At 40.6% G+C, this 24507-nt stretch overlaps 1 protein-coding gene across 1 annotated transcript; it reads right to left on the reverse strand.

Annotated features, from left to right (window-relative positions):
- Positions 1-11189: 11189 nt before the first annotated feature.
- Positions 11190-24495, reverse strand: kif5aa (kinesin family member 5A, a). Its single transcript, XM_077717001.1, has 30 exons — positions 24344-24495; positions 23918-24114; positions 22591-22678; positions 22427-22500; positions 21822-21926; positions 21634-21682; positions 21494-21549; positions 21309-21396; positions 20040-20164; positions 19320-19424; positions 19089-19237; positions 18197-18345; positions 17947-18125; positions 17800-17868; positions 17529-17735; positions 16977-17123; positions 16256-16444; positions 16056-16173; positions 15604-15665; positions 15354-15442; positions 15162-15263; positions 14745-14805; positions 14497-14568; positions 13991-14095; positions 13693-13909; positions 13439-13613; positions 13268-13347; positions 13149-13191; positions 12876-12961; positions 11190-12802 (listed from the first exon to the last, which is right to left on the reverse strand). Exons 2-29 carry the CDS (start codon positions 24044-24046, stop codon positions 12883-12885), a joined length of 3111 nt encoding a protein of 1036 aa, XP_077573127.1. The 5' UTR covers positions 24047-24114; positions 24344-24495; the 3' UTR covers positions 11190-12802; positions 12876-12882.
- Between the last annotated feature and the right edge of the window lie 12 nt (positions 24496-24507).

Here is a 24507-nt window from a genome sequence, read left to right on the forward strand (position 1 = left end):
ATCTTTTTCCTCGCGCAGAGCTGTTGTTTTGCAGATGTCCATCGTGGTGTTTAGTTTTGTCTGATCAAAGCGGCTGTCCCAAGTATTATGGGACACCCAGCCAATGGGCTTTGGTTCTGTTTCTAATGTGTCTTTGGCACTTTCGAGCCCGGACGAGGAAGCAGTGCCACTATCCACGAGGCAGAGTGATACGGCAATGCCATGCTTGGCCGGACAAATTCTGGTCTCCAGTGACAAGGTCGAGGGATGTGAGAAAGACGGCAAGAATGAGGTCACTTGAGTTACACGACATGGGTTCGGTGTGGCTTCCTTAGGAAGAGAAGGACCAAAAGAAGTGCTCGCCGAGGAATTACCAGGGAATTGAGGACGGGGTGGGGAAGCCATGCTACTCCTTCTGCTCTGTGGCATTCCAACTAAGTCAGACACAACTTCAGGTGGACATGGTAAAAGGATCTCATTCTGGTCTGCTGTATGCATGTAATGGCTTTCGGAAAGGTTTTATCTCCTTGACTGCTCCCTTTTAAAGAAGCTGGTCTTCTCCTTCTTCATAGAAGAGAAATGACTATGGCACCAACAAAGAGTTCTAGAGAGAGCAAATGAGAGAAGATGAGAGGAATTATTTGCCTTCAAAATTTGCCACCAACCAAAATTCCTGTCAGATGCAAGGTAGGCTGGTTGCTTTTAAGTGTGAGTGTTAGGGCAAACCGGAGTACGGGACATTTTTTTACAGTTAGTATCTGATAATCCCATGAAAACGATGCTATCAGCGGAATTTCATCCTTGGCGTTAAGCATTTCATGATCAACATTGTAACAAAATTATCGTTGTGTCTGAATCGCTTCAGTAAAATCTCAGTGATTATGCCTAGCGTTGCAATTTGGGGTAAACATAAGGGTGGTTGGGGCTTGTGACATTCCTCACGCTGTTGTTACTTTGCACAGGTCGGTCACCTGTTGTGAAAAGAGCCCTGCAAACTCAAACATTTGGTGTTCCCTGCCAGAAATGCACTTCAACAATGCCAGTAAACAGGATCATGTGGGGGCTGCTTTCCAGGCAGCCATGAACGCAGGTTTAGCGCTTCACATTTCAAGTGACCTCCTAACATATTTAGGCCCAGCTTTATTTAGCCTACTGCTGACCCCAGGGTTATTGTAATTACATGCATTTCAAGGCTCGATGAGGAGAAGTAGAGGAGCAGGAAAGGTGATGTGGAGGTGTTAAGGTCTGAGCCATTTTTTTGTGGGTCCAAAATATACAGTATATTACTCGATATAAAGGTAAACAGTAATAGCCTGAATTTGGTGAGGCTAACTTACTCAGTTTGAATGATTGGAGTTTCCTTTAGTTGGGTGATACTCTCTCAAATAGACCAGACAGGTACCCACTGATGTGAAAGTGCATCAAGAACTATGTTTTTTTCCCCCCACATGCCATATTACCTTATTTGGTCCAACCTGTTGTTGACCGCATAATAATTTACAACTTGTACATGATGAACTTAGCATAAGGGTTGAAAAAACTCAGTCTTTACACACCCAAGGGAAGACAATAATCGGACGAAATAACCTTTTCCAGATAACCGAAAACGGGGCCTTTACTCACGTTGACATTACGGAGTTATGTCTGCTTAGCAGCTGGCTTTTGTCATTCTTTCCTCCACAGCAGGCCTTAAGAATCGTAGGATCATCATGTAATAAGCATACAGTGCATTGGGCGGCCATGTTTTTAATTCTCTATCTGTCGCTGCATGTTTATTTCGTCCCTCGCCATCTCATTAGCTCGAATTATCATCTGGGAGCGCTGTCTGCAAAACCTCATGAGTCAATTGTGCCACATCCCTCACGGGACAGAACAATGTTCAAGACCAACCATGACAGGGAGAAGTAGGATTCCACTCACAACCCGAATGACAACAATAGTGCATAACGGTGTCATATTAATATACAATACCAAACAAATATAATGTATGAGAGATAAATTCAAATGATGTTTCCAGTACAGTAATACTAATGATTTGGAGATTTTAGATTAACGCAACTGAGTTTTGCTAATTCACATTTTTCCAAGAATACATTGGTAACTCTTCTTACAAATACTTCTACATGTGATTTTTTTTCAGGTTATAAAATGCTATATATGTATCAATATATTTCCCTTGTCATGTGAAAGAAAGAAAAAAGGGAACAATAACACCTGGATGTAATGGTCATATTCCATAGGAAGAAATTTGTACGACGATTCAAGAGTCAAGCCATAACACATGCTTGAATAAACAGTGCAAGCAAGCACACATTGCCAGACGGCTAAATCACAAAGAAAGTCTTTCTGAAGAGAGAAAAAAAGATGCTCTGTGTGACCCGGTCCGGTCAGCATAGAAACAAATTCCCAAACGTTGAGGCCGTTTCTCAAGTGTGAACGGTCGGAATAGTAGTTGCTGGCTGGTGGCAGGGCAAGGTGGGTGGATAAATGCACGCACTCACGCAAAGTCCCGCCAAGTCAAACCTACACAGGGGCAGGGCGGGTATTTTAAAATTCACTTCCCAGCATAACGTCTTCGCAGCGAGCCAGTGGCAAACAAATCGGCCTTATGTGCGAGCTGGGCACACCCAGACGGCAGCCAGAAGGTGGAACAACACAGGAAAAACATATACAGTCCGAGACTACGCTCACATTCTCAATTGGTTCAACACTAAAAGAAGAGAGTGGCGATTTTAACGAGACTTACGATTTATGTGTTTAAAAAACAACAACAACAGGATTTTGGAGAGGAGCGATGTTGAGCAATTTTGAGTGCACTTTTGCTGATTATTGAAAATAAAATAAGTCAAAGCCATGTAAAATAAGAACATGCTAGCTCTCACAGGACTGAGCAATGACATCACTCTTTATGCCATGGCAATAAAAGTATCACTACAATTCTAATAATTGGGCTTTCCCAAACAAACTTAATTTTACACAAGAATTTTTTTTTTCTGATTCACATACTCGGTTTAACAGGCAGCCCGGCGGAAGAGTGGTTTGGGCGTCAGCCTCGGAGTGGGGGACCTGGGTTCAATTCCAGGGTGCGTGGGTTTTCTCCGGGTACTCCGTTTTCCTCTCACAGACTGATTGGAAACTCTAAATTACCCTTAGGCATGAGTTTCTTTGCCTCCTTGTGCCCTGCGATTGGCTGGCCACCAATTTAGGTTGTCCCCCGCCTTAAGGTCAGCTGGGAAAGGCTCCAGCACCCCCCACAACCTCTGTGAGGATAAAGTGGTTCAGAAAATGAGATGCGAGGAGAGACATACGATGTTTAACATAAAAAACAATGTATTTTGCTCACTAGCCAGGTCAGGAATTCAAGCCTTAAATCAAGGTAACGCTGAATTAGGACAGCCGGTCTTGGAACCTATATTCCCTTAGGAGTGATTAGTTTTTATAAGTATGGTTTAACTTCTCCGTGACTCGCATACCAGGAAGTACGGCCGATAAATGGGGACGGCTAGTGAAATCTAGCCTGATGCTGGGCAACGTGAAACCTTCAACTTGAGTGAAGAGAGTCAAGCGCTAACACGCTTGATGCGTCTTGCAAAACACTAATGGCTGCTTGTCATGACGTTATAAATAAAAGGCTCGGTTGAACCCTTTGGATAAACGTTTGGACGTCACACGATTGGGCGTCTGTCCTCATCTGTGGAAGGGTTTGCAAGTGCTCTTTTTTTAGGGTTAGAAAAGAACTTATAAAGGCTGACTCAGTTGACGTAAAAGATTTGTCACATATCCCCAGCAGCCATGTTGATGACTGAACAACAATGAAGGTTTTGTCGGGTGTGACTGGTTTTGCTTTAATCAAAGAGCAAAGCCATCCATTTTCAACAACACTTATCCTTGGCAATGTATCAGGACGTCGGAGCCAAAGGAGAACTCCACCCTGAGGCCACAACTGGTTGCCAGGCCAGTTGAAGACTGAGACATACAAGCCTTTGCGCACAAATCACAGTCCCACTGAGTGGCAAATGTCAGTCAGGTGAATGCCAATACGTTATCGGCGACTCAGAGTGAAGTATTTGCCCATCTATCAAGTTAACACCATTAACATGCTGTATAATAATGAAAAATATGTCTGTAGCAAGAGCCAGGGGAAAGAAAAACTTAAAAATAAGGCCATTATGGACATTAATAGGTGAAATTATCTTGTAACATGAAATAAAACTGAAAATATAAAGGTGTGTAGGTAAGATTTTCAAGAGCATTTTCTTTCAAATAGCTAAACAGGATTCTTTCCACTGGGATGCACTTGATCAAAACTATATCTGACGCTTTAAATATTCATTTTAGACTTGACTTGAATAGCAAATGTGACCTCCCGTTTTTAATGTTTAAAAAGCTAAGTTCTTTCCGAGTTTGAAAGTCAAAGATAAGTAAATACTAAATTGATATTTAAAGTCTGACGCGGATCAGTGCCTGCAAGATCACAAGAGAATTTCTTATAATTACCATCTTTTGATCTTCATAGTAGCATGGCTCACTGACAGAATCCCCGTTGAGCTGTCTCAACTTTGCAACTTGCGACTGGGAGCCTCTGGGTCAAGTTTAAAAAACTCCTTGCAAAATCCTTCTTTTCAGCTTCATAGGTAGTCAGTCGATTCTCATTTGATCCCTTCTGGCTCTCTATCCTTAACGCTCTCATTCAGAAGCTGTGTGTTTCCAATGGCGGCTCTTATGTTGCCTCGGAAAGTGACAGTGCGACCAAACATGAGGAGAGGTGCGAGTGAGCGAGCCAGCAAGAGAGAGAAAGAGAGAGAGAAACAGAGAGAGAAACAGAGAGAGAGAAAGAGAGAGAGGGGGGCATGGGAGGGTGTAGAAGGATGGAAAAAAACTTGTGGCTTAACCAATCGCATAGTTCTCTTTTTCAATGGTTTAATTATCGTTTAACTTACCATTTATGTACGTATGTGTATGTACGTGTGTGTGTGTGTATATATATATATATATATATATATATATATATATATATATATATATATATATATATATATATATATATATATATATATATATATATATATATATACACATATATATATATACACACACTGAAGCAAAGCAATATACAGCCCCAACATATGAGCAATTTGAGATACGTGAAAAATTCTAAGACAATATTTGCCTTGAGATATGAGACAAATTTTGAGATACGAGCATACGAAACAGCCAGGTGGCCGAGATGCGAGAGGCTGCTTATGATTTCACTGTGGCATAAATAGATTTAGTGTAATGTAAGATTCAAACTTTTTTTAAGTTCATCTAAGTTCAATTTAGAGTTGATGTTATGTTACGAGCGCAAGTCTATTCAATGGTGAAAAGGCTCAAAAGATCCAAAAGAAAGAGATCTCAACTAAGATGGAGCTGCACATGACTCAGCGATCGCGTAGTAGCAAGAGTCGGGGAAACGCTAATGTGTGAAACATCATACCAAGTGCAGCTGTCGTGAAGCAAGCCCACAAACGTCTCATCTTTGTTGATTTTAAAGCGACCTGACCAGAAAGTCGCTGACTGGCCCTCCAGTCCATCCGAGGGCACCGACCTGTGTGCAAATGACAAACATGCTTGAGTACATGAGTTAAAACTCAAATTTTTACCATCTACAATGACGCATACGTCTCTCAACTGAATCAAACTGAAAGGATTCAGCCCATGGTTACTTTCTGACCAAATCCAAAACACCGATTAGATTTTTTGGAATCTGTACTTAGAATTATTCGTGTCAAACAAAGACTCCCTTAGAAAGGCAAATTTAATAAAAGCCTGAACATGACTGGCGGATGTTTTGTTGTTTTTGTTGCCATAGCTTGCATTGTTGCACCCTAAGTGCTCCGGTGGTTCTGGTGCTTGTCCACCTCCTCCGGGCTCTCTTAATGCACTGACTCTTCTGGGTGACAAGGCAAATATGCACTCTAGTCACAACGGGGAATGACGCTTTTAGAGCGTATGCGCTTGTGTGCATGTATGCGTCAGCCATGGGAGACGAGCCGCTGAATCGAGCGGACGCAACGAGGGCCTTATTGCCCTTGTCCTATTTCTCCTGACGCCTATCTTGAATCTCAAGGAACAACATTTGAAAATATGAATAGTTTATGGCTCTCTCCGTCCAAAAGGTTCCCCACCCCTGAGCCACTTCTAGCCCACAAGTCTTAGGTTTGATACACCGGATGTAAGCAGCATGACATTTTTTGGACTACAGTTGTATCTTGGTACTCGACCATAATTTGTTCTAGTTTGGTGGTTGAAAACGGAACCGAAAGCATTTTTGCCATTAAAAAAAAAACAATGATATTTTAATCCATAAATCTCTCGGGTGTTCAAATTCAGAATGATTCAAGGCTGGTATTCATTGGTCGAAAAGCAAATAGTTCAATAGCGAGGAGTTTGAATACAGAGTCAAAAAGTAGTTTTGAATACAGTTGCAAAATAAGGAGTATTATCCACCTGCTTTGGCGGATTTATCCTATTAGCTGTTACCGTTCAAGAAGTATGTAGGTAAGCAAGAGCGTGTGTGATCTTATTAGACTTTGCCTGACAACTTTGTTGCTTCTTCATCTTAACTCAAGCTGTGAGATGTTGAGTTGAAAACAAGCAGACTTGAAAAGAGCCAAAAATCAACGTGTGATAATAAAATTCCATGTCAGAAGGTTGTGTCTGAAGATGTTTGTGTACTTTGTGTACTTGCAGAATCAGAGTGCCCAGAAGCCGCTAATCCCAGCCAATGAAGGAACTAACCAACCTCAGACAGAGGCAGTCTATTTTTAACTCCAAACATGCCCACAACTTCAAGCGTGCATCTTGAAGCTCTGATTTTGCAGCTCGCACCTCATTAGCATTCTCTTTGACACTTAGCATAGCTGCAGATACCAAATCTCATACAGTGAGCAAGACTGGGGTCACATCAAGGCTAAATAGGAAGAGCCTACATTTGATGGTTTAAATGGCTTTCTGTTGCTTTTCCTTCTTCTCAAAACAAAAAAAAAATGGTCAAGTCAAAATCCACTAAATTGATTCATCCGTCAGTTTTGTTCTCCACTTATGAATCCAAACATTCAATGCCAAATATGTTTTGTATAAACAGTACAATAGAACAATACAGATCTTGAGGGCCACGAGCACGACAATGGCAATCAGAGATCATTTCTAAATGTCATATGCAATATGTATATACATTATGTACAAAAGTATGGCTTTCAGAAACGTTCTAGATGAGAAAAAAAATTATATTACGAGATCCAGTTTATTTATAGTAACTGGCATGGGAAATAAAATATGGAAGTTTTTTTTCCCCATATAATGTCAATTCACAGTGGCAGGAAAACCAAATTATCACACTGACTATGTTGTTTTCACTGATTTGTTGACCCAAAAAAAAATGTTACAATTCAATCATTGTTTTTTTTAATCTGTTAAAGCTCCCGTACATGATGTTCTCATTTTGACACATGACTATTGAGGGAAAATTACAAAAGAATTACAGAGCTCATTGCAAGGACAATCTATTATCACTGAACATAGAATACCCCCAAAAAAGCTTCGAACAGCTACTGAGACATGCAAGCTGCATAATTAAATGACAGACGGGGAGAAAAGAAATATAACTTAACCGTGGGAAAAACAGCCATTTTCCAAGGCATTCAGCTTGAACTTAAAATACCGAGTGTTCGAGGCATGTATGAGTGAAGATATACGGTATAATCAAGTGGTCTGCAGAGGATTTAAAAAACTGCATTTTTTTTTTTACTCACACCACATGAAACTGCAATCCACACAGCAGTCACTGAAAGTCTTGCAGTGCCTCTCCAAACCCCAAAACTCAATGTTCTTTACCACTTAAATAAAAGTCCAAATCCTCAAGATAAAGTCAATTGTCTTTGGCTAATTTTTTTTTGTGTTGCGAATGTTATTTTGAACTCAAGGCTTTTTTTTGGGAGCAGACTGTTTTTTTGTGGTAACCAACCAGTGTTTTTGTGTTACTTAGAGTAATACTCTTGTGCCAGGAGTTGTGTGTTGATATAGAAATAAAGACACATTTTCAGACTATAAGTTGCAGAAGCCAAACAATGCACAATGAGAGTCGGGAAAATGTATAAAAGTCACACTGGAGTATAAGTTGCGTTTTTGGGAAGCCAATTTTTGCTTGACAAACACAAACGAACATAAGTCAAAGTAAAAATAGTCAAATGAAGCTCAACGGGCTAAATAGGCATCCATTGGTGTAAGTTATCAGACAACTGTAGCCAAATAAGAAACACAACAGCCTGCCGGAGAAAAAAACCCACTCGAGTATTAGTCGCAGACCAATCCAATGTGTATTTTAAAAAGTGCGATTTATTGTCCGGAAAATACGGTACTGTATTATGGCAGCCGCAACCAGCAAAAATAACCCAAACAATACAATGTCAGTTGATTGCATGCTTGTAGGAAACAGTGGTTAAACTTACCACAAAAAAAAAACAGAAAGCATGCAGTAGTTCTCTATTTTCTAAAAATATTATACATAAAGTATACTGGCTTGCTGATACGTGCAGTTATCTTCATTTTTAGATAGAGCGCACCCCTATGGTATAGGCACAATAGGTTGCAGAAGAAAAATCATTCGGGATTCCGAATCAAACTTTTGCTAAGTGGCTCATATTCTGCCCAATATTGCTATGTGAGTAATACGCTTTAAAATACTAGCACGGTTATACGGAGACGTATACCATTGAGGCTGAAACGGCGGTGACCAAGACCCGCCCATCTATTTTGGCCCACCAACTAAAGCTGTGAAACATTATGACCCGACAGGTCATAAATCATCGCGAGACGTTCGGCTCAGTCAGGATCAAGCCAGAAGTTGATGAGCTCTTAAAAAACAAATGAGAAATCGAAACAAATGGACAGGTAAGAGTTGCTTCATCCCCCCAAAAATGACAATAGTATAGTGAAGATGCAACACCATGTTACAAAGCACCACTGAAACGTACTCTTTTTGCTGGCTTTTTTTGTGTGCTTGTGAAAATTGTGACACATTGCAGTCCAGCACAGAGACAGGTGATGCCATCGAAGCACAAATAGCTCAAGCATTGAAATAAGCTTTCAACAGAGCATCTAGAGGCCAGCTTGTGACTCCACCTGCACCGAGGGAGACAAACAAGCAATCTTAGCAGCTGGCCAAACAACAGAAGCACAAAAAACCCACCTCCAACGTCTTATTTATAAACTCGCCCTCCCGGGTGAGAAGACACAGACAGGCAGTGGCAGCTGCTTTAGGTCAAACGAGAGAACCAAAGAGGAGGTGGCTCGGTTAGCGCGTCAGCCTCACATTGGGAAACCTGGGTTCAAATCCAGGGCGGTTCACCTGTGGCTGGAGTTTGCATGTTCTCCCCGGGCCTATGTGGGTTTTCCCCAGGTACTTCGGTTTCCTCCAACATTACAAAGACATGCTGATTGGACAGTCGAAATTGCCCCTAGGTATGAGTGTGTTTGTCTCCTTGTGTCCTCCGATTGGCTGGCTAGTAATTCAGGGTGTTCCCCACCTCTGCCCTGAAGTCAGCTGGGATAGGCTCCAGCACCCCCATGAAATTAAGCAATTTGTCCCTAGAAGTCACTGATAATTCCCAAATGTTACCACAAAGAAAATTGTAGTGTGATATAGGGTAGCCTAAATGTTGTAGGTAGAACTGAAATATTTGAAAGTAAAATGTCAAAAAGTTCACATACCTTATTAAAGCAAACTAAGTTATATGTTGACGTCATTCTTGACCATGTCTGTCCACCACAAAATTGATATGTAAATAAATAATAATAAAATCCAAAACAGAATGTATTTCTGTTTTAATACATTTTAAATGGATCAATTAGTAATAATTAATATTTGATTAAATTACATTTTCATTTATTCTGAGGAAAAACTTTTTTTAATACATGAAAATAAAATAAAATAAAATTCCTGTGTCTGTGGACAATAGGATTCTCTGGGGTTGTTTTATTATTAATATTCAAAAAATACTCACTTGTGCTATAAAAGCATTCAATTAAATTCAATTCAATTCAAGGTGTTGATTCCAAATTGGTTTGAAGTACTATAGAAGTATAATTTTGAGTTCAAGTGTATAAACCTCTGAAAAAGACAGAGAAACAGTGCCATCGCGGGGTAAACTTCTTAATGCAGTTTAGTACAGTAGAATATGTGCAGTTGTTTTTAATGGTTAGCACATCCAATCCTATTTTATCATTAAAATGTCCAAAAAGTAGTCTACAGTGGAAAATCAACAACAATGAAAATAGCAAATACTAACATGTGTTAGCGTTGGTTATCCTGCTAAAATGTCAACCTGGTGGGAAAACCCGATAGAATACTCAACAAAGTGAACATTGGGCCACGGATTTAGCGATGAAATAAAGAAATTATATGAAGTTATCAATGCAAAAGTAACTATATTCACCGCAACTGCCACCACGAGGAGGAAAGTTACGGAACTTACCAAACAATCTCGTCCAAAATGTTGACGATGCACGAAAACATTCGCCTTTCTTGATTAAGTGGAATAGATGTCCGTTCGCGTGGTTTGAATGCGGGTGGGTGCGTGGGTCAGTGGTCCAACATCTTGCTTTTGTCTCCCTGTTGGGGTCAGAAAATGTTGTACTGAGGCACATATCAAAGTGGCGGCCCGGGGGCCAAATTTGGTCCGTCGCATCATTTTGTGTGGCCCGGGAAAGTATAGTTTTGAATGTGGAAGGAAAGTAGAGTACCAAGAGAAAACCCACACAAGCCTAGGGAAAACATCAACAAATCCACACACTATGAATATTGACTTTTCTATGTTTCTGAGACTCTTCCAGTCTCTCGTATGCTACCGAAATTACACTTTAAAGTCAACGCTTGGCTATCTTATTGGTCTCATAATGTGAAAAGTGGAATGCGTATTTGTTTGCCATCCAAAAACTGACTTTGCATTCATGACGACACGTCTCCAAACACTGTTTACATGACGACTTCCTTTCTCATGGAGACCACACAGAGCTTCTTATTAAAAAGGAATTTCCTCTGTCCGCTACTGCTCTACAAGAGAAACATTTTTCAAGACATTTAAAATATAACCTATTTTTTTAACCATTACATGTTCAGCACATACTTCATTAAATGCGTAGAAATTGTTGAATATTGGCACAAAAGACGATTCCTCTCCTCCGATTTTATTGAACTCTTAAGGATAGCACAATGGCTCACATACAATGCGGTACATATAAATATTTACATACGGGAGTCTTGCACAGTGATTATCATTGGATGTTGACGCTACAGTACAGGCAAAAGGAAATAAATAAAACACGCCCGACTTTAGATTTTCAATGTGACATTTTCGTACATGTCACTCTGTCTTAATTACAAGGTGAACAATAAATAGCACATTTATATTACTTTATAGTTATACGATATGTTCAAACCAGACAGTGGGAGTCGCGGATGACAAAAATGTAAAACGCAACTTCCCTACAACATATCATCTTCACCCATTGTATTTTGAGTTAGAAACATGTCAAATAGCGGGTACTATACTGTACGTTTACTAAGAGCTGAAGCACTGCTGCATGTTGTTATAAAATGGCATACACTGTAGGTCAGATCTTGATGAAGTTAACAGTAAATGTTCAAGCTTTTTTCCCTATAAATGAGGTCTCCTCAGCATAATAGGCAAGCAGGGTTTTGAATGTTTATAATTGGGTGTTGGTTCTTTAATTCAGAATCTGAGCCACGTCCACATGCATCTATCTGTTGCTCTAAATGCTCCTCTATCCTGATTGGCTGGTCAGGATTTATTATAGAAGAATCACACTGAAAGACAACAAATACCATTGTGTTGGTCCATACCAGACTGGTGACTGCTCAGCTGAGAACCTACTTGAAAGTCTTTTCAAGGTTCTGAATTAAAGACAGGAACACCCAGAGCAGAGTTATGCTTTCATTGTCTGTTATCTTGAGTTTTTCATGAATTTAAACTGAGGTTGAAAACCAGATCCTAAATTTAGTCATGATATTAAACAATTGCAGCAGTAAATAGACCCTACAACAGGAACAAACTAAAGTAACTATATATAAAACAAAAAAAAAGATATGCTTTTCTGGATTCTCTAGCCTTTAGAGTGGGATCTTTTGTGTGTCTTTAAAACATTTGAAGACAACAACTGAGAATGTCAACTTTAAGTAAAAGTGGTACCAGAATAAGGATCCCAATCCCAATCTCAGGGTTACAAGACTGCTCTTTTTAAGCAAATTGAAATTGATGTAAGGTAACCCACTGAGTGACACGCATGCTATGCGCCTGTCCTTTTGCGTGCGACGTGCTGTTCGTAGTAAGCCATGTGGACGTTTGGCCAACAGAATGAGCTCTTATAAGAAGATGATGTGTGCAGGGAAAGGTTGTGCATTACCACAAAAAGATGCTGGTTAAGACGCTTGACTAGAATAAATATCACTACTTTTTTTTCTCTGCAAGAGTCAGAGTCCAAAATATTCCAGGGGCAGCCTGATTGGCTGAAGGGACTGCAGTGTTTTATATTTACCTTGCCAAAAAAGGACTTCCTGTACTGCCTGCGGCCCAGCTATTGAAGTAAGAGGAGCAAGTAGAAAGAAGAGGAGGAGCTTTATCTACTTAAAAGACTAGAAAGCAAGAGACCACCATCGTCATCATCTTCATCGGTGATGAGGTGGAGGAACAGAGAGGCAGGCTGCATGCAGATGGGTGGGATGGAGGTTGCAGGTCCTCAACCATGTACAGTGTTGGGTCATCATCTAGAGAGACGCCAAGAAAAAGACAAAATGAAGTCGATTGAGCCCAGCGCGTGTCCGGCGAGGGTTGTGCTACCTCAGAATTAACTGGCGGCCGTCTCCTGGTGAGCGATGAAGTGTCTGCTGGAATCGTCCACCTCGCTGCTACAGTGCACATCGCTCCTGTTATTAAACCACTAGTCATTCATTCGTTCAGTTTCCGTAGAGCTTGTGCTCACAAGGGTTGATGAGGGGTGCTGGAGCCTAGCTTGATTTGTTCACAAAGGCAGCACTTTTGGGATAAGGTCCAATGTGCAAGTGTACCTTATGGATTTAGGGTTATATAGGGTGAAAGGTTGATATTCCTTACCTGTTGTCATTGATGTCTCTTGTGTCACTGATGCTGTTGTTTCCTGCGGGCGACAAAAATTGAATGTTAATACAAAATTAATATTTTAGGAATAATGAATTGAAATGGTACATGCTCACCATTGTCAATGTTAAGTGGGAAGGATTCCAGGATGTCTCCGTTGTATCTGCCCGCTCTGTAGCCTAACGCTGTGGAAACTCTGTAAAACAACACCGAGAGCGTGTCAGAATTTGGGGTTTCCATTCCATGGTGGTCTTGGGCGAGACTCCCCAAAAATACTTTGAACCCACGTGTTGGTCTGAACAGAGTTGGGGTTGCAGTTGGAGCTCGCAGAGTTGGGCGGCGTCATGTTGTTCTGAAAAACGGCGTTGCTGTAAGTGTTGGCCTGCTCGGTGGCCCGGATATACGAGTAAAATGGGTTACTGGGAGAGCACACGGTCATTTGCTTCGGCCTCACTGGTTTTGCTGGGAAGACAGCGAGACCGACATTAAAGACCATCACTAGTGCTTTGTCTCTGATCTTATCCTATTTTCCAATTGTTACCAATCTGCGCCGCGTGAGGACGTCTCTGGGCGTTTTTGGCCCTCATGGCTTCTTTGATGCGGTCAACTTCCTGCTGGTAGCGGCGGCGATCCATCATGGCGCCCTCCTTGGCGTCCCTCAGTGCAGTCTCCAGGGCCTTAACTCTCTCAGCAGTAGACCGAAGACGTTTCTCCAGTTTTGGAAGCTCGCAGCGCAGATCTGCATTGTCACGAACCAGCTGGCACCATGGGAAGAAGAGGAGGACAAAGTGATGGACGTAGAATAAAAACAGCGTCCCCCATGTGTGTGTGTTCCTCACCTGTTTGTGAACCTTTGTAAGTTGGTCCAGGTTATTCTCAAGAAAGGAAATCTTCTGCTTTTGGGTGCAAGACCCCCCGCTATCATCAGGTTCCATTTCGGAACTCTGCAAAGTGAAGTGTTCATTTTACAAAGTAAAAAAATGCTCTTATAAATAAACTTTCCAGCATAATGAGAGTCAAATATAAAAATATTTCATTCAAGTAAGGGCACTTTCCCCTTTTTCTGATGATCAGGCAGAAAAGATTTAAACAGATATAAAACACTAAGGGTAAAAAATATATATATAAAAATAAATCGGCCATATTTGAGACCACTCGGGTGACAGTATTTGGCTACAATAATATTTTTCGTTTATTACAGTAAAGAATTTTGCACCACATCAATCACATTACGGTCCCTCTTATACATGTACGAATAACTATAATGAGGAGACAACATATAAAGTTCTCCTGAATTGAACACGCCATTTAGCAAATTGGAACTAGTTAGATTAAATGGACTTACTTTTTTAACCCGCGACGTGAGGTCTTGAACGAACAGCTTGCGCAGGTTGTGGAGGGTCTGGAGCTCGCGGGCCTGGCAAAAGGAAAAGTGAAGACAAGTTAAGGAGACATTAAAAGGGACGTTGTCAAACCCAGCTTGGACAGAAAAATATGGTACATTACAGTATATAAAGTGCAAACATCAAGTTGGGTTTGACTCAATATTTCATATTTGGGAAATGTGTAGATGGTTCTCTGAGGTGTACTCACGACGGTTTCCTCCAGACCCTTCAGATCTTGTTTAGTCTGTTCATGGCGCTCGTGCAAGAATCTGACAGAAAGAACAACAAAAATGGTATATAGAGCAAAATACTGCAGACACATTATTAGGACTTTTTTTTTAAAATCAAGCATTCTGATAATAGTTGAGTTGGAGTACTATACTTAAAGCCTTGTCTCATTTCACTATCCATATATATCTCTGGAGTCAGTATACAAGTAGATCCCTTAGAAACGCATTCATTTGCATAAACAGACATTGTAATAAAAAAAAAAACCTTTCAGATGTTAGACTTATACCACCACAGAACTGTAAGATATTCTTTTGTGATAGAAGTATTGTAACAAAATTAATCTCATTCACCACCCAAACACATACAGTTGAGTCTTAATGGCAATTTGTCTTACGAGAGCTCCTCAATGCGCTCCGACTTGGTGTTGTCCTGACTCTTCAGACGCTCAAAGTCGGCACGAATCTGAGCCAGCTCCAGCTCCATCTTGGAATTGCGACTGGAGAAAGGGAATGTCATCTTCCATTAATTACGTCAAATATTTGTACGACCAGCCAAAACGAAATTTTAGATTTCAGGAGTTACGTACTCGGTGAGTTCGTCGATGAGCCTCTGCTTTTCGTTGATCTCATCACGCAGACGAGCCAGCTGTTTGTGATGGAGGCCACGGGTCACCTTCTGGAGCATTTCCCCCAAAATAAAAAGAAAGACATTAGATTTACAATTCTAGTATAATGTTTTACAAAAATAGTCACCTGGAGTGTTTTAAATGAAATGCATTTAAAAATTATACATAACACCAATAGCTTTGTGATCTTTATTTTTCTTTTTTTTTTTACCTTAACATTTCCATCTTCAGTTTCTCCCTTCTCGCCTTCCTTCTCCTCCAGAAGAGAATTGTCTTGTAAAAGATGAGAAAGTTGTAGAAAATGAGAAAGGTTGGGCATGTAGAAGATCACAATAAATCCACACAAATAAGAAAATCTAGCCATATGATGAAATTTTTGCAGGATTGAACAGAGACTAATTTTTAATCCAGATTATGTATAAATGATCAGCAATCAAAACTACTAGTTGTTGGCTTTTCTATTAAATGTAATGGTCAACTAGCCTTTGAGTATTTCAGGTGAATGGTCTTCTAGCAGTTGTAGTAGTGCTTGCAGTAACTTTTCCTTCATTTTCATTTACACGTTGAGAGCAGAAAGAATCTTAAACTCTTTTTTAGTGATTAAGATTTGTTTATACTGATTTAGATCCTCGGGTTACCTCTTGACTGTGTTATGAGCTTTACCTTGGTCTTGCAACTTGGCTAACTCTTCACTCAGAGAGTCGTGGCTTTCCTCCAGGAGCCTCTTCTTGTGCTCCACGCTCTGCATGTACTCAGTCAGGGAACGGATCTTAGCTTCATGCTGCAATACAATGGAAGCATGTTCAGCACACTTCAACAATAATTATAGAGGAATGCTCTCTCTCAATCATTCCACCATCCACCTGAGAAATAAGAAGGTGGCACGAAGAGAGCTCCCTTCCAGTCTCTTCCATCTTGCGGTGGCATTCCAGCTGCATGGTCTCCAGCTGGCGGCAACGCTTCACCATGCTCTTCACCTCCGACTTAATCTTGCTGATGTAGAGGCGAGCCACAGTGAACTCCTCCTCAATTGCGCCACTGATTTCCACCGGCTGAACACAAAAAGAATGGTGGTTTCTGGGTGCAGTCCATCCATATGGAACACCAGGTTTCATACAGTCTACTTACAGTGTTTTCCAAACTATGGGGCACAACTAAAACACTTCAGTTCCATGCGCCTTATATATGGATCCATATTGGTTCATCATTGCATGAAATTCTCTTCAGCACAGCTCCATCCATTGGATGTATAACACTATTCCTAACCACTACTGCTATTAATAATACTACAGTTCCAGCTAGTGGGTGTATAGCACAATGCCCTACTACTACTACTACTACAACTACCACTACTACTACAACTACCACTACTACTACTACTACCACTACCACCACTACCATTTATACTGCGCTTTATAATCCGGTGCGCCTTATATATGAAACACATTTTAGGATAGGCCATTGATCAAAAGGTATACCTTATATTGAGGAAACTACGGTAATTTGTCTGAGAATTTGGAAGGCGAAAACATTTCTGGGGCGAAAGACATGTACAAAATCACATGAAATATCCATCCAACTCACCAACTTGATTTCTCCGTTACCCACGATGGAGCTGAACTCACTCAGGTCCCTCATCAGTCCGTTGAGGACGTCAGCGATACGCTTCCTCTGCTGACCGCTCACTTCCTGCATGCGGGATAGCTCCGCCTCCAGCTCCATCAAACTTGCCTGGGTGTCAATGACAGAGATGTTACTGCAACTCAATTATAACGCATCAGATTGGTGACGTCATCTCATATCTATGATTCTCCACTTAAAGACCTAAAGAATTACTTTCAAGCAATGATGTGCTGTATACGTTTGTCATATTCTAAATTCATTTTCAATATATTTTATTCTTTGAACATTAATATTAATTTGGTAATTTTTCAAAATCTTGGAAATATCATTTTGTTATTCTACCTAATTCATACTGCTTAAGCATCTATTTTCAACATCCACCAATTTATGAAATGCTTCTCTTATTTTAGAGCCCATATAAACTAAACGACTAAAATATACTTTTAATTACTACTCGCATACTAATAGCTTGGTCCACGGTGTATTTTGACGGAGATTTAGTCCCAAACGTACCATTTTCTGAGCCAGCTGATCAGCCAGGAGTTGGTTCTGCAGACCTTTCTCCTCCACCTCCAGGCTCTTTTGGTCATAGTTAATAGCCAGCTCCTCCAGAGCCTGCAGCACCTCCTTCACCTCCGCCTTGGCGCAGTCACTCTCCACCTGCAGCCTACCGAGCTCCGCCTGCACCTTGTCGCCGTCCCCACGTGAAGACGCTAGGAGCTGATGGAAAACATATCACGATTGAGCAAAAATATTACCTTGGTGTTCAAGTTGGCGTGCTTACCTCGTCCTGATCCAACATTTGCTGCTTAAGTTTCTCCACCAGTTGGCACTGCAGGTTAATCTCGTCATCCTGGGATGAAAGTTCAAGGTAAATGACAACACTCACTAAAAGCACCATCCATCTGCGAACATGTCTTATCCCGTCTACCTTGTCATCCAGCTGTTTGTAAAGCTTGCGAATCTCCTCTTCGTACTTATGGCGCTCTTCCTCGGAAATGCGGACCACGATGGAAGAGGTATCGTTATCCAGAACCGGCCGCTCTTCAATGGACTCAAAACGAGTCACATTCTCTGGTTGTGTCCTCTCCGTCTCGGGTACGTTCTCTCCTAAAGAAAGGGACGGTGGTGTATCAAGACTTTGAATTGCGTCTTTTGATTTGGCTTCCAATTTTCCTCACCGTTCCTCCAGCGGTTGAGTTCAGCCTCCAGTTTCTGCACGCTGTCCTTCAAAGTCTTGTTCTTCTCCTTCTCCTTCTCGAATTTCCTCTTCCACTGCTCAGCCGTCAGTTCCAGGTTGATGGAGGCGGTATTGCGGATAGTCTTGGCACTGGTTTGAGAGGAAAGAGTTGTAAAATCGTATTAACATTAATCTGTTTTTAGTGTGTCGAAGTGCGGGATTCATGAAGGAAACACAATGAAAGCATTTGACAAGAATTGCAAATTTTAAGAAAAGTAAACTAAAATATAGCAGTTATTTTTGTTGAAAGGATGGAAACAATGAAAACACAAATTATTTATCATAACGAAATTGTCACATGATAAAATGCAATATAAACAAAGCAAAGAGGAATATAGTCTAAATAGCATTAATTAAACTGAGCTTTGTTTATGCCCGTGTGACTAATTTTAGCTAGAAATACGCAATCAGACGACATCAATGCCTGGTTGCTATTATATCACCATTTATGCCATTGGCCAACAACCAGACATCTTATCTTTATAGCTTGTAGTAGTCTTATTGTTTCTTGGTTCTAATTGCTTTTAGACTAGCTAAAAGGTTCCAATGTGCTGTGGTTTGTACACACACAAAATGCATTAAAGGATCAGCTTAGAATCGATCCTGTGCGTAAGCACAATCTTTGCATTGCATAACAACTCAATTCAATGGCCGTAATGTAGCACTGAAAAACATGGAGGCAGAATTCCCAGAAAGCCTAGCAGCATTGAAAGGTGCAGTAATTACGTGTCCATCATAATAGATTTAAGAATAGATTCAGACCACTTTAGCGGCACTTTAAGTAATGACAAACTTCCCCACTTCATTGATGGTGAATGGCAGTCATTTTTTACCGTTGCCCAAACATCAGCGTGGACTTTGTTTCCGCGTCGTTATAGCTGGAGGGTGAGCAGCAGATGAACATGGTGGTGCGACAGTTCCCACCGAGTGAATCCTGCAGGATTCGGGTCATTTTGCTGTCACGGTACGGCACGTGGCTTTTCTAAAAAAGGAGATGCAGGGCACGTCGCCGTTGGATAAACGTCAGAGACAAAAGGAATGGACCCGTTTGAGGAAAAACTCACCGTTCCCTCAGCCAATGCAGAGATGACATTTCCCAGGGCTGACAGAGACTTATTGATGTTTTTGGCCTCATCCAGCACAGCGCCTGCGGCACCAGTCTTACTGACCTGGAGTACAAAGAGGACGCTTACTCTTTGAATACATCACTTTAGCAATGGAATGAATGAGTACACACCTCAACTCATAAAAGACTATGCAAACTTCGAGACCAGGGGCATCAAACTCAGTTTGTTTTTCAGGCCACATTAATGCCAATTAGATCTCATGTGGACCAGACCCATTTACTTTAGGCCCAAAAAATTAACTTAGTACATGGCTCTTGAGCCGTACATGGCTCTTGAGCCGTACATGGCTCGTGTGCCATAGATGGCTCTTGAGCCATAGATGGCTCTTGAGCCATAGATGGCTCTTGAGCCATAGATGGCTCTTGAGCCATAGATGGCTCTTGAGCCATAGATGGCTCTTGAGCCATAGATGGCTCTTGAACCATAGATGGCTCTTGAGCCACAGATGGCTCGTGAGCCATACTTGGCTCTTGAGCCATACATGGCTCTTGAGCCATACTTGGCTCTTGAGCCATACATGGCTCATGAGCCATAGGTTTCCTACCCCCGATAGAGGTTGTTTCTCCTACTAAACTTCTTAATAAAGATGGATGTGTCTAGCGTTAACCTTATATTAAATTCTGGGCTTGGCAGCTCTGACTTTGATTTTCATCCCACCTTTTCGCTTCCTGCCAAGTCCACCAGATAGAGTTTTCCACAAAGTTTCTGCTCAGTCTCCACGTGCTCCTGCTTGATGTTGATTAGAAAGATGCTGTGACTGCGAGAGCTGTGCTCGTTCATGTCTGTGCAAAGGAAGAAAAAAGAAGAATTGGGTAGAATAATCAGTACTAAGTCTTTTTACATGAATTTGATTATCCCCGCCAGCTCAGCACGGTGACCTCATCTTGCTGACAGCACTATCTTTTCCCAAAAACAATGTTCAGGTTTCCCAACTCACGTTGTTCTGCTGCACTGTGAGTCAGCGTAACAAGACTGCAACGACAGTCAAGTCTCTATCATTGACTTTAATGGTTACACCTTTCAATGTCTCTTCTCTCCTGGCTGGCTCATTCCAGTGAATGTGTTCCCATGCCAACGTGACCTTGTCACCCAATCAACCTTGTTATTCTTTTCCTGCACAATAGGTCATGTAATCCAGAGGCACACACGCAATCCCTTGACATTAATCAGAGTGTCCATCAGCCAAATGACTTGGAGACAATGTTGTGATTAAGGGCTGAATATAAATAAATCTGACTTGACATGAGTCATCACTTGCATTCAAACAGGGTTGGAATAATAAAGTTTTCATAGATAAGAGATTAATTACATGTATAAACATAGCATTTGATAACATTGATGATGTAGTAAAATGTGTGTGTGTGTGATGGAGTTCTATCTTTTTTTAAATACAATTAAATAGTACAATAATACCCCATTCATCATAATTAATTGGTCATGTACTATTATGTAATTCCTAAAAGTAGACAATGTCTTTTACTGGCCATTAAAATAATCTCCAATTATGACTTGTCTTCTTCCCATTTCATTTGATTGGATTACATCGCTTTATTCATCTCGAATTTGGGAAATGTTATTGTCACAGTAGCAAGAGGTTGAGAATGCATATACAGGAAAGGCATTTCAGACATAAATAGAAAGTTAATAAGAAAGTTAGTAAGTAAATTAAAATAATAAAAAATAATAAATAAATAAATAAATAAGCGTGTATGCTTGTCTTATTGTTTCTACACTATGAACTTTTCATAATATTTGTTGATGTTGTTAATAGACGATAGTAGATCCGCAAAGTGCCAAGGTTTTCCTGTATACATGTGCACAAAGGCATCAAGCCCCAGAAGGAGGAAAAATTAAGAACTCTTGTCTCTGGGCTGGGTGGTGCAGACACCCACTGTTGGTAGATTTGTATTGAAATAAGGCACTCACTGGTAACAGCAACATGGCGGTTAGATTTGCCCTCGTCAATCACGTCCATCACCTCGTCCGGGCTGGAGACAAAACGCTCAGTGCATCCCTGAGAATAGGAAAGCGGGTTATATCATTTGCAATGATGATCGCAATATGATTTCTAGCAGTCATACAATCATGAGAATGAATAAACTTTTCCAAACCTTGACATAGGGTACACGGTTTTTATCCTCATGGACAGACAGGTTGGTCTTGGTCACTATAAAATATATATATTTTTTAAAATTGTAAATGATGATATTGAAAAAATACACAGATAAAATATTTCTTTTTAGACGCTAACCATCCAGCAAATCACGGATCTTGTCCATGTAGATTTCAAAATATGAAACCTGTTTTCCGCAAAAGAAGTAGATTATAGATGAAGTACATCTTCAGAATTTTACAACATAATGAAATCTTACAGAAGTAGGTGTAAAACACCCCAAAAACTGAAATATAAAATCAGGCAAATGAAAGCGACTTTAAAACCTTAATATGGAATTCCAGGTTTTCGTCCATGGCAAAGATATGATTGAAGATATCCTCCGCAATGCGAGGGATAATGCCCATCTGGTGCGGGTCGTGCAGCTTGCCCTGATACAGAAATTCATACTTGTGAAGATATTATATTGTATTATGAAGGATCAATCATTCTTTATTCATTTATTAACTTATTTATTACTTATTTATTTATGTCTATAATGTATTTCCTGTGTCTGTATTCTCACCCTCTTGCTACTGTGACAGTGAAATTTCCCGCATACGGGATGATTAAAGTTATCCAATCCAATTAATTAATTGATTAAAGAATTACTGAAGAAATAAGTTAATGAATGTTGACACTGAAGAGTACTAAGTGAGCACAGGAAAAATAAAAATAATGCATTATAGTACTAATAGAATGGGAATTGCTATTTGGCTAGAATAATGGATGCTATGCTAAGAATGCAAAATAGAAAATTAGACAGAAAGTCCGACAGTACGTTAACTATTTTACTGTCTTGCTATGTCACTGTTTGTATTGATGTGGTATCATATTTTTGCTGCTGTATTTTAACTTGTAAAATGAATATAAATGACAGAGATGATCGTACCTCCATGGTGTGAGTCTTGCCGGAAGAGGTTTGACCATATGCGAAGATAGTGCCATTGTAGCCACCCAAAACATCTACAAAATGGCAAGAGAGAGGGAAGAAAAAAGGGAGGAGGAAACATTCACTACATCCAGTCATCTCATAAAGTGGTTTTTAATGCCTACCTTTGACAATCTGTTTGGCACAAGTGTTATACACCTGCTCCTGGGTGGTGTTGGTTGGAAAAACTCGATCAAACACATAGGACTTGCCCTGGGAAGAGCAAACATAGGTCATGTTATACAAGATCTCTGAGAGATATCATCTAAAGTCAAGGTCGTAAAAAAGAAGAAGGCCTTTAAAACGCTCAATGAGGCCAGATTGCTTGCTAAGCATTGCGGAGGTTCTACTCACCAGGGAAGAAACAGTCCACTCACATTCAGAGCTTACTTGCTGGCCAATACAATATATGGCATATCATATGGAGCGCCATTTAGGTGTACATTTTTTTTATTTTAAATTATATATTCTAAAATGGTCGACTGGTCAACATGGGCTTTTGAAAAACACTAGGCATTTGTCTCCAATCGCGTGAGTCACTCTAGTATAATATACAAGCCTCTAACAAAAAGTACATTTAGGACTTAACAGATTAGTAGAAAGGACCATTTAGCAATGTGAGGATTCCATTAGTAAAAAAAAATAATTATAAAAACAATCATTTCTGTGTGAAAGACATTTTCATTAAAAAAACATGCAGGGCTTCTGGGTGATTTCGATTTCATTTCCGTTTCTTTTTTTCTGTATTAAAAAGAAATAAATAAATAAAAACATTATAAAAGTAGAGGAATCATGTATAAAACAGCATGGTGTGTATATGCAAATAAATGGATTGTAAAAAAAGACGGAACACACCTTGTGCTCATGGCAAATATGACAAAAACTGTCGCCTTAAGCTGTTTAATGATTTTAAAAGGCAACTTTATAGCATTAGAGAGAGGTCAATAAGCAGGGTCTTACTGTTTTTAATCATTTTTGTTCAGGTATAAACTGGTTTAGTGCCCTGCAGTCCACTGGCAACCAAATCAGGGTGTACCCTGCCTCTTGCCTGCTGTTATATGGGATAGGCTCCAGCACCCATGTGAGTCTTGTGAGGATAAGCAAGACTAAAACGACATTCTAATTTTTAAATGAGAAAAACGATGCTTTATGATTTTAAAAAGTATTTTTGTGACCTATAAATGTACACATAGGTGGTCACCTGCTCCTTATGAGGATAGTTGTTTTTTGCCGTGTTATTCTTTAATTACTAAAAAATAGTCACTTGCCATAAAGCGTTAATTTCAATATTTCAAGCGTAATGTCGTACAATGTTGTATATTAGAAAACACAAACACATGCGCTCTATTAAGGCCCAATGCGAAAATGATTAATTGATGAGGGGCCCTACGTGCAAAACAAGGCGACTCCCTGTGAAATACATATTTGCATTTTGATTTTTTTGGTACTCACCCCAACGGCGACGGTGTCATCTCCTTGGAATTTGGGTATGAAGACGTCTCCCCGAACGATTTCCGACTGGTTGAGAGGACGAAAGCGACAGAGAACCTTAATGTTGCACTCGGCTGGGACGTCGGCCATGGCGCAGATTGGATGAGGAGGATGAGGAGGAAGAAGATGAGGAAGCAAGCAAAGATGCAGGTGGCGGCCTGGAACCAAAGAAAAGCCAACAAAATCACGACGACAGATCCACGGAGGTCTTCCCAAAAGAGCCTTCGTTGCTTGGGGTGTTCTTTTTTCCTCCCCTCGTCTATTTAAGCGTCGAAAGGGACGGCAAGCTAGGTGGCGTTTCCGTGTCGCAGTGAGCGGGGATGCTGCTAATTAGTCGTCAAAAAAAGCAGACCATCTGCCTACATCATTAAAAGAACGGATTTTTACGTGTTTCGCTTTCTCTGGCAGAGAGATTTGCTGTCGTGTTTTGGTCGGCTTCTGTCTTTTTGTGAGCGTCAGGCTGGTTGAAGGTGAGCGATGCAGCTGGAAGGGCAGTGAGGGACCAGTCGATTACTGCTCCCCCTGTCGGTCGGGTCTGTGAAGGGCGTGGC

This window comes from Stigmatopora nigra, chromosome 1 (assembly GCF_051989575.1).
Source record: "Stigmatopora nigra isolate UIUO_SnigA chromosome 1, RoL_Snig_1.1, whole genome shotgun sequence".
NCBI lineage: Eukaryota > Metazoa > Chordata > Actinopteri > Syngnathiformes > Syngnathidae > Stigmatopora > Stigmatopora nigra.

Excerpts from the sequence above, each read along its gene's own strand:
- kif5aa (XM_077717001.1), bottom strand. The coding sequence starts at position 24,046 with ATGGCCGACGTCCCAGCCGAGTGCAACATTAAGGTTCTCTGTCGCTTT. Across the intron at positions 21,683-21,821 it reads ACCTGGAATTCCATATTAAG|GTTTCATATTTTGAAATCTA; the intron begins GTTTTAAAGTCG and ends TGCGGAAAACAG. Across the intron at positions 13,614-13,692 it reads TCCTCACGCGGCGCAGATTG|CAAAACCAGTGAGGCCGAAG; the intron begins GTAACAATTGGA and ends CTGTCTTCCCAG.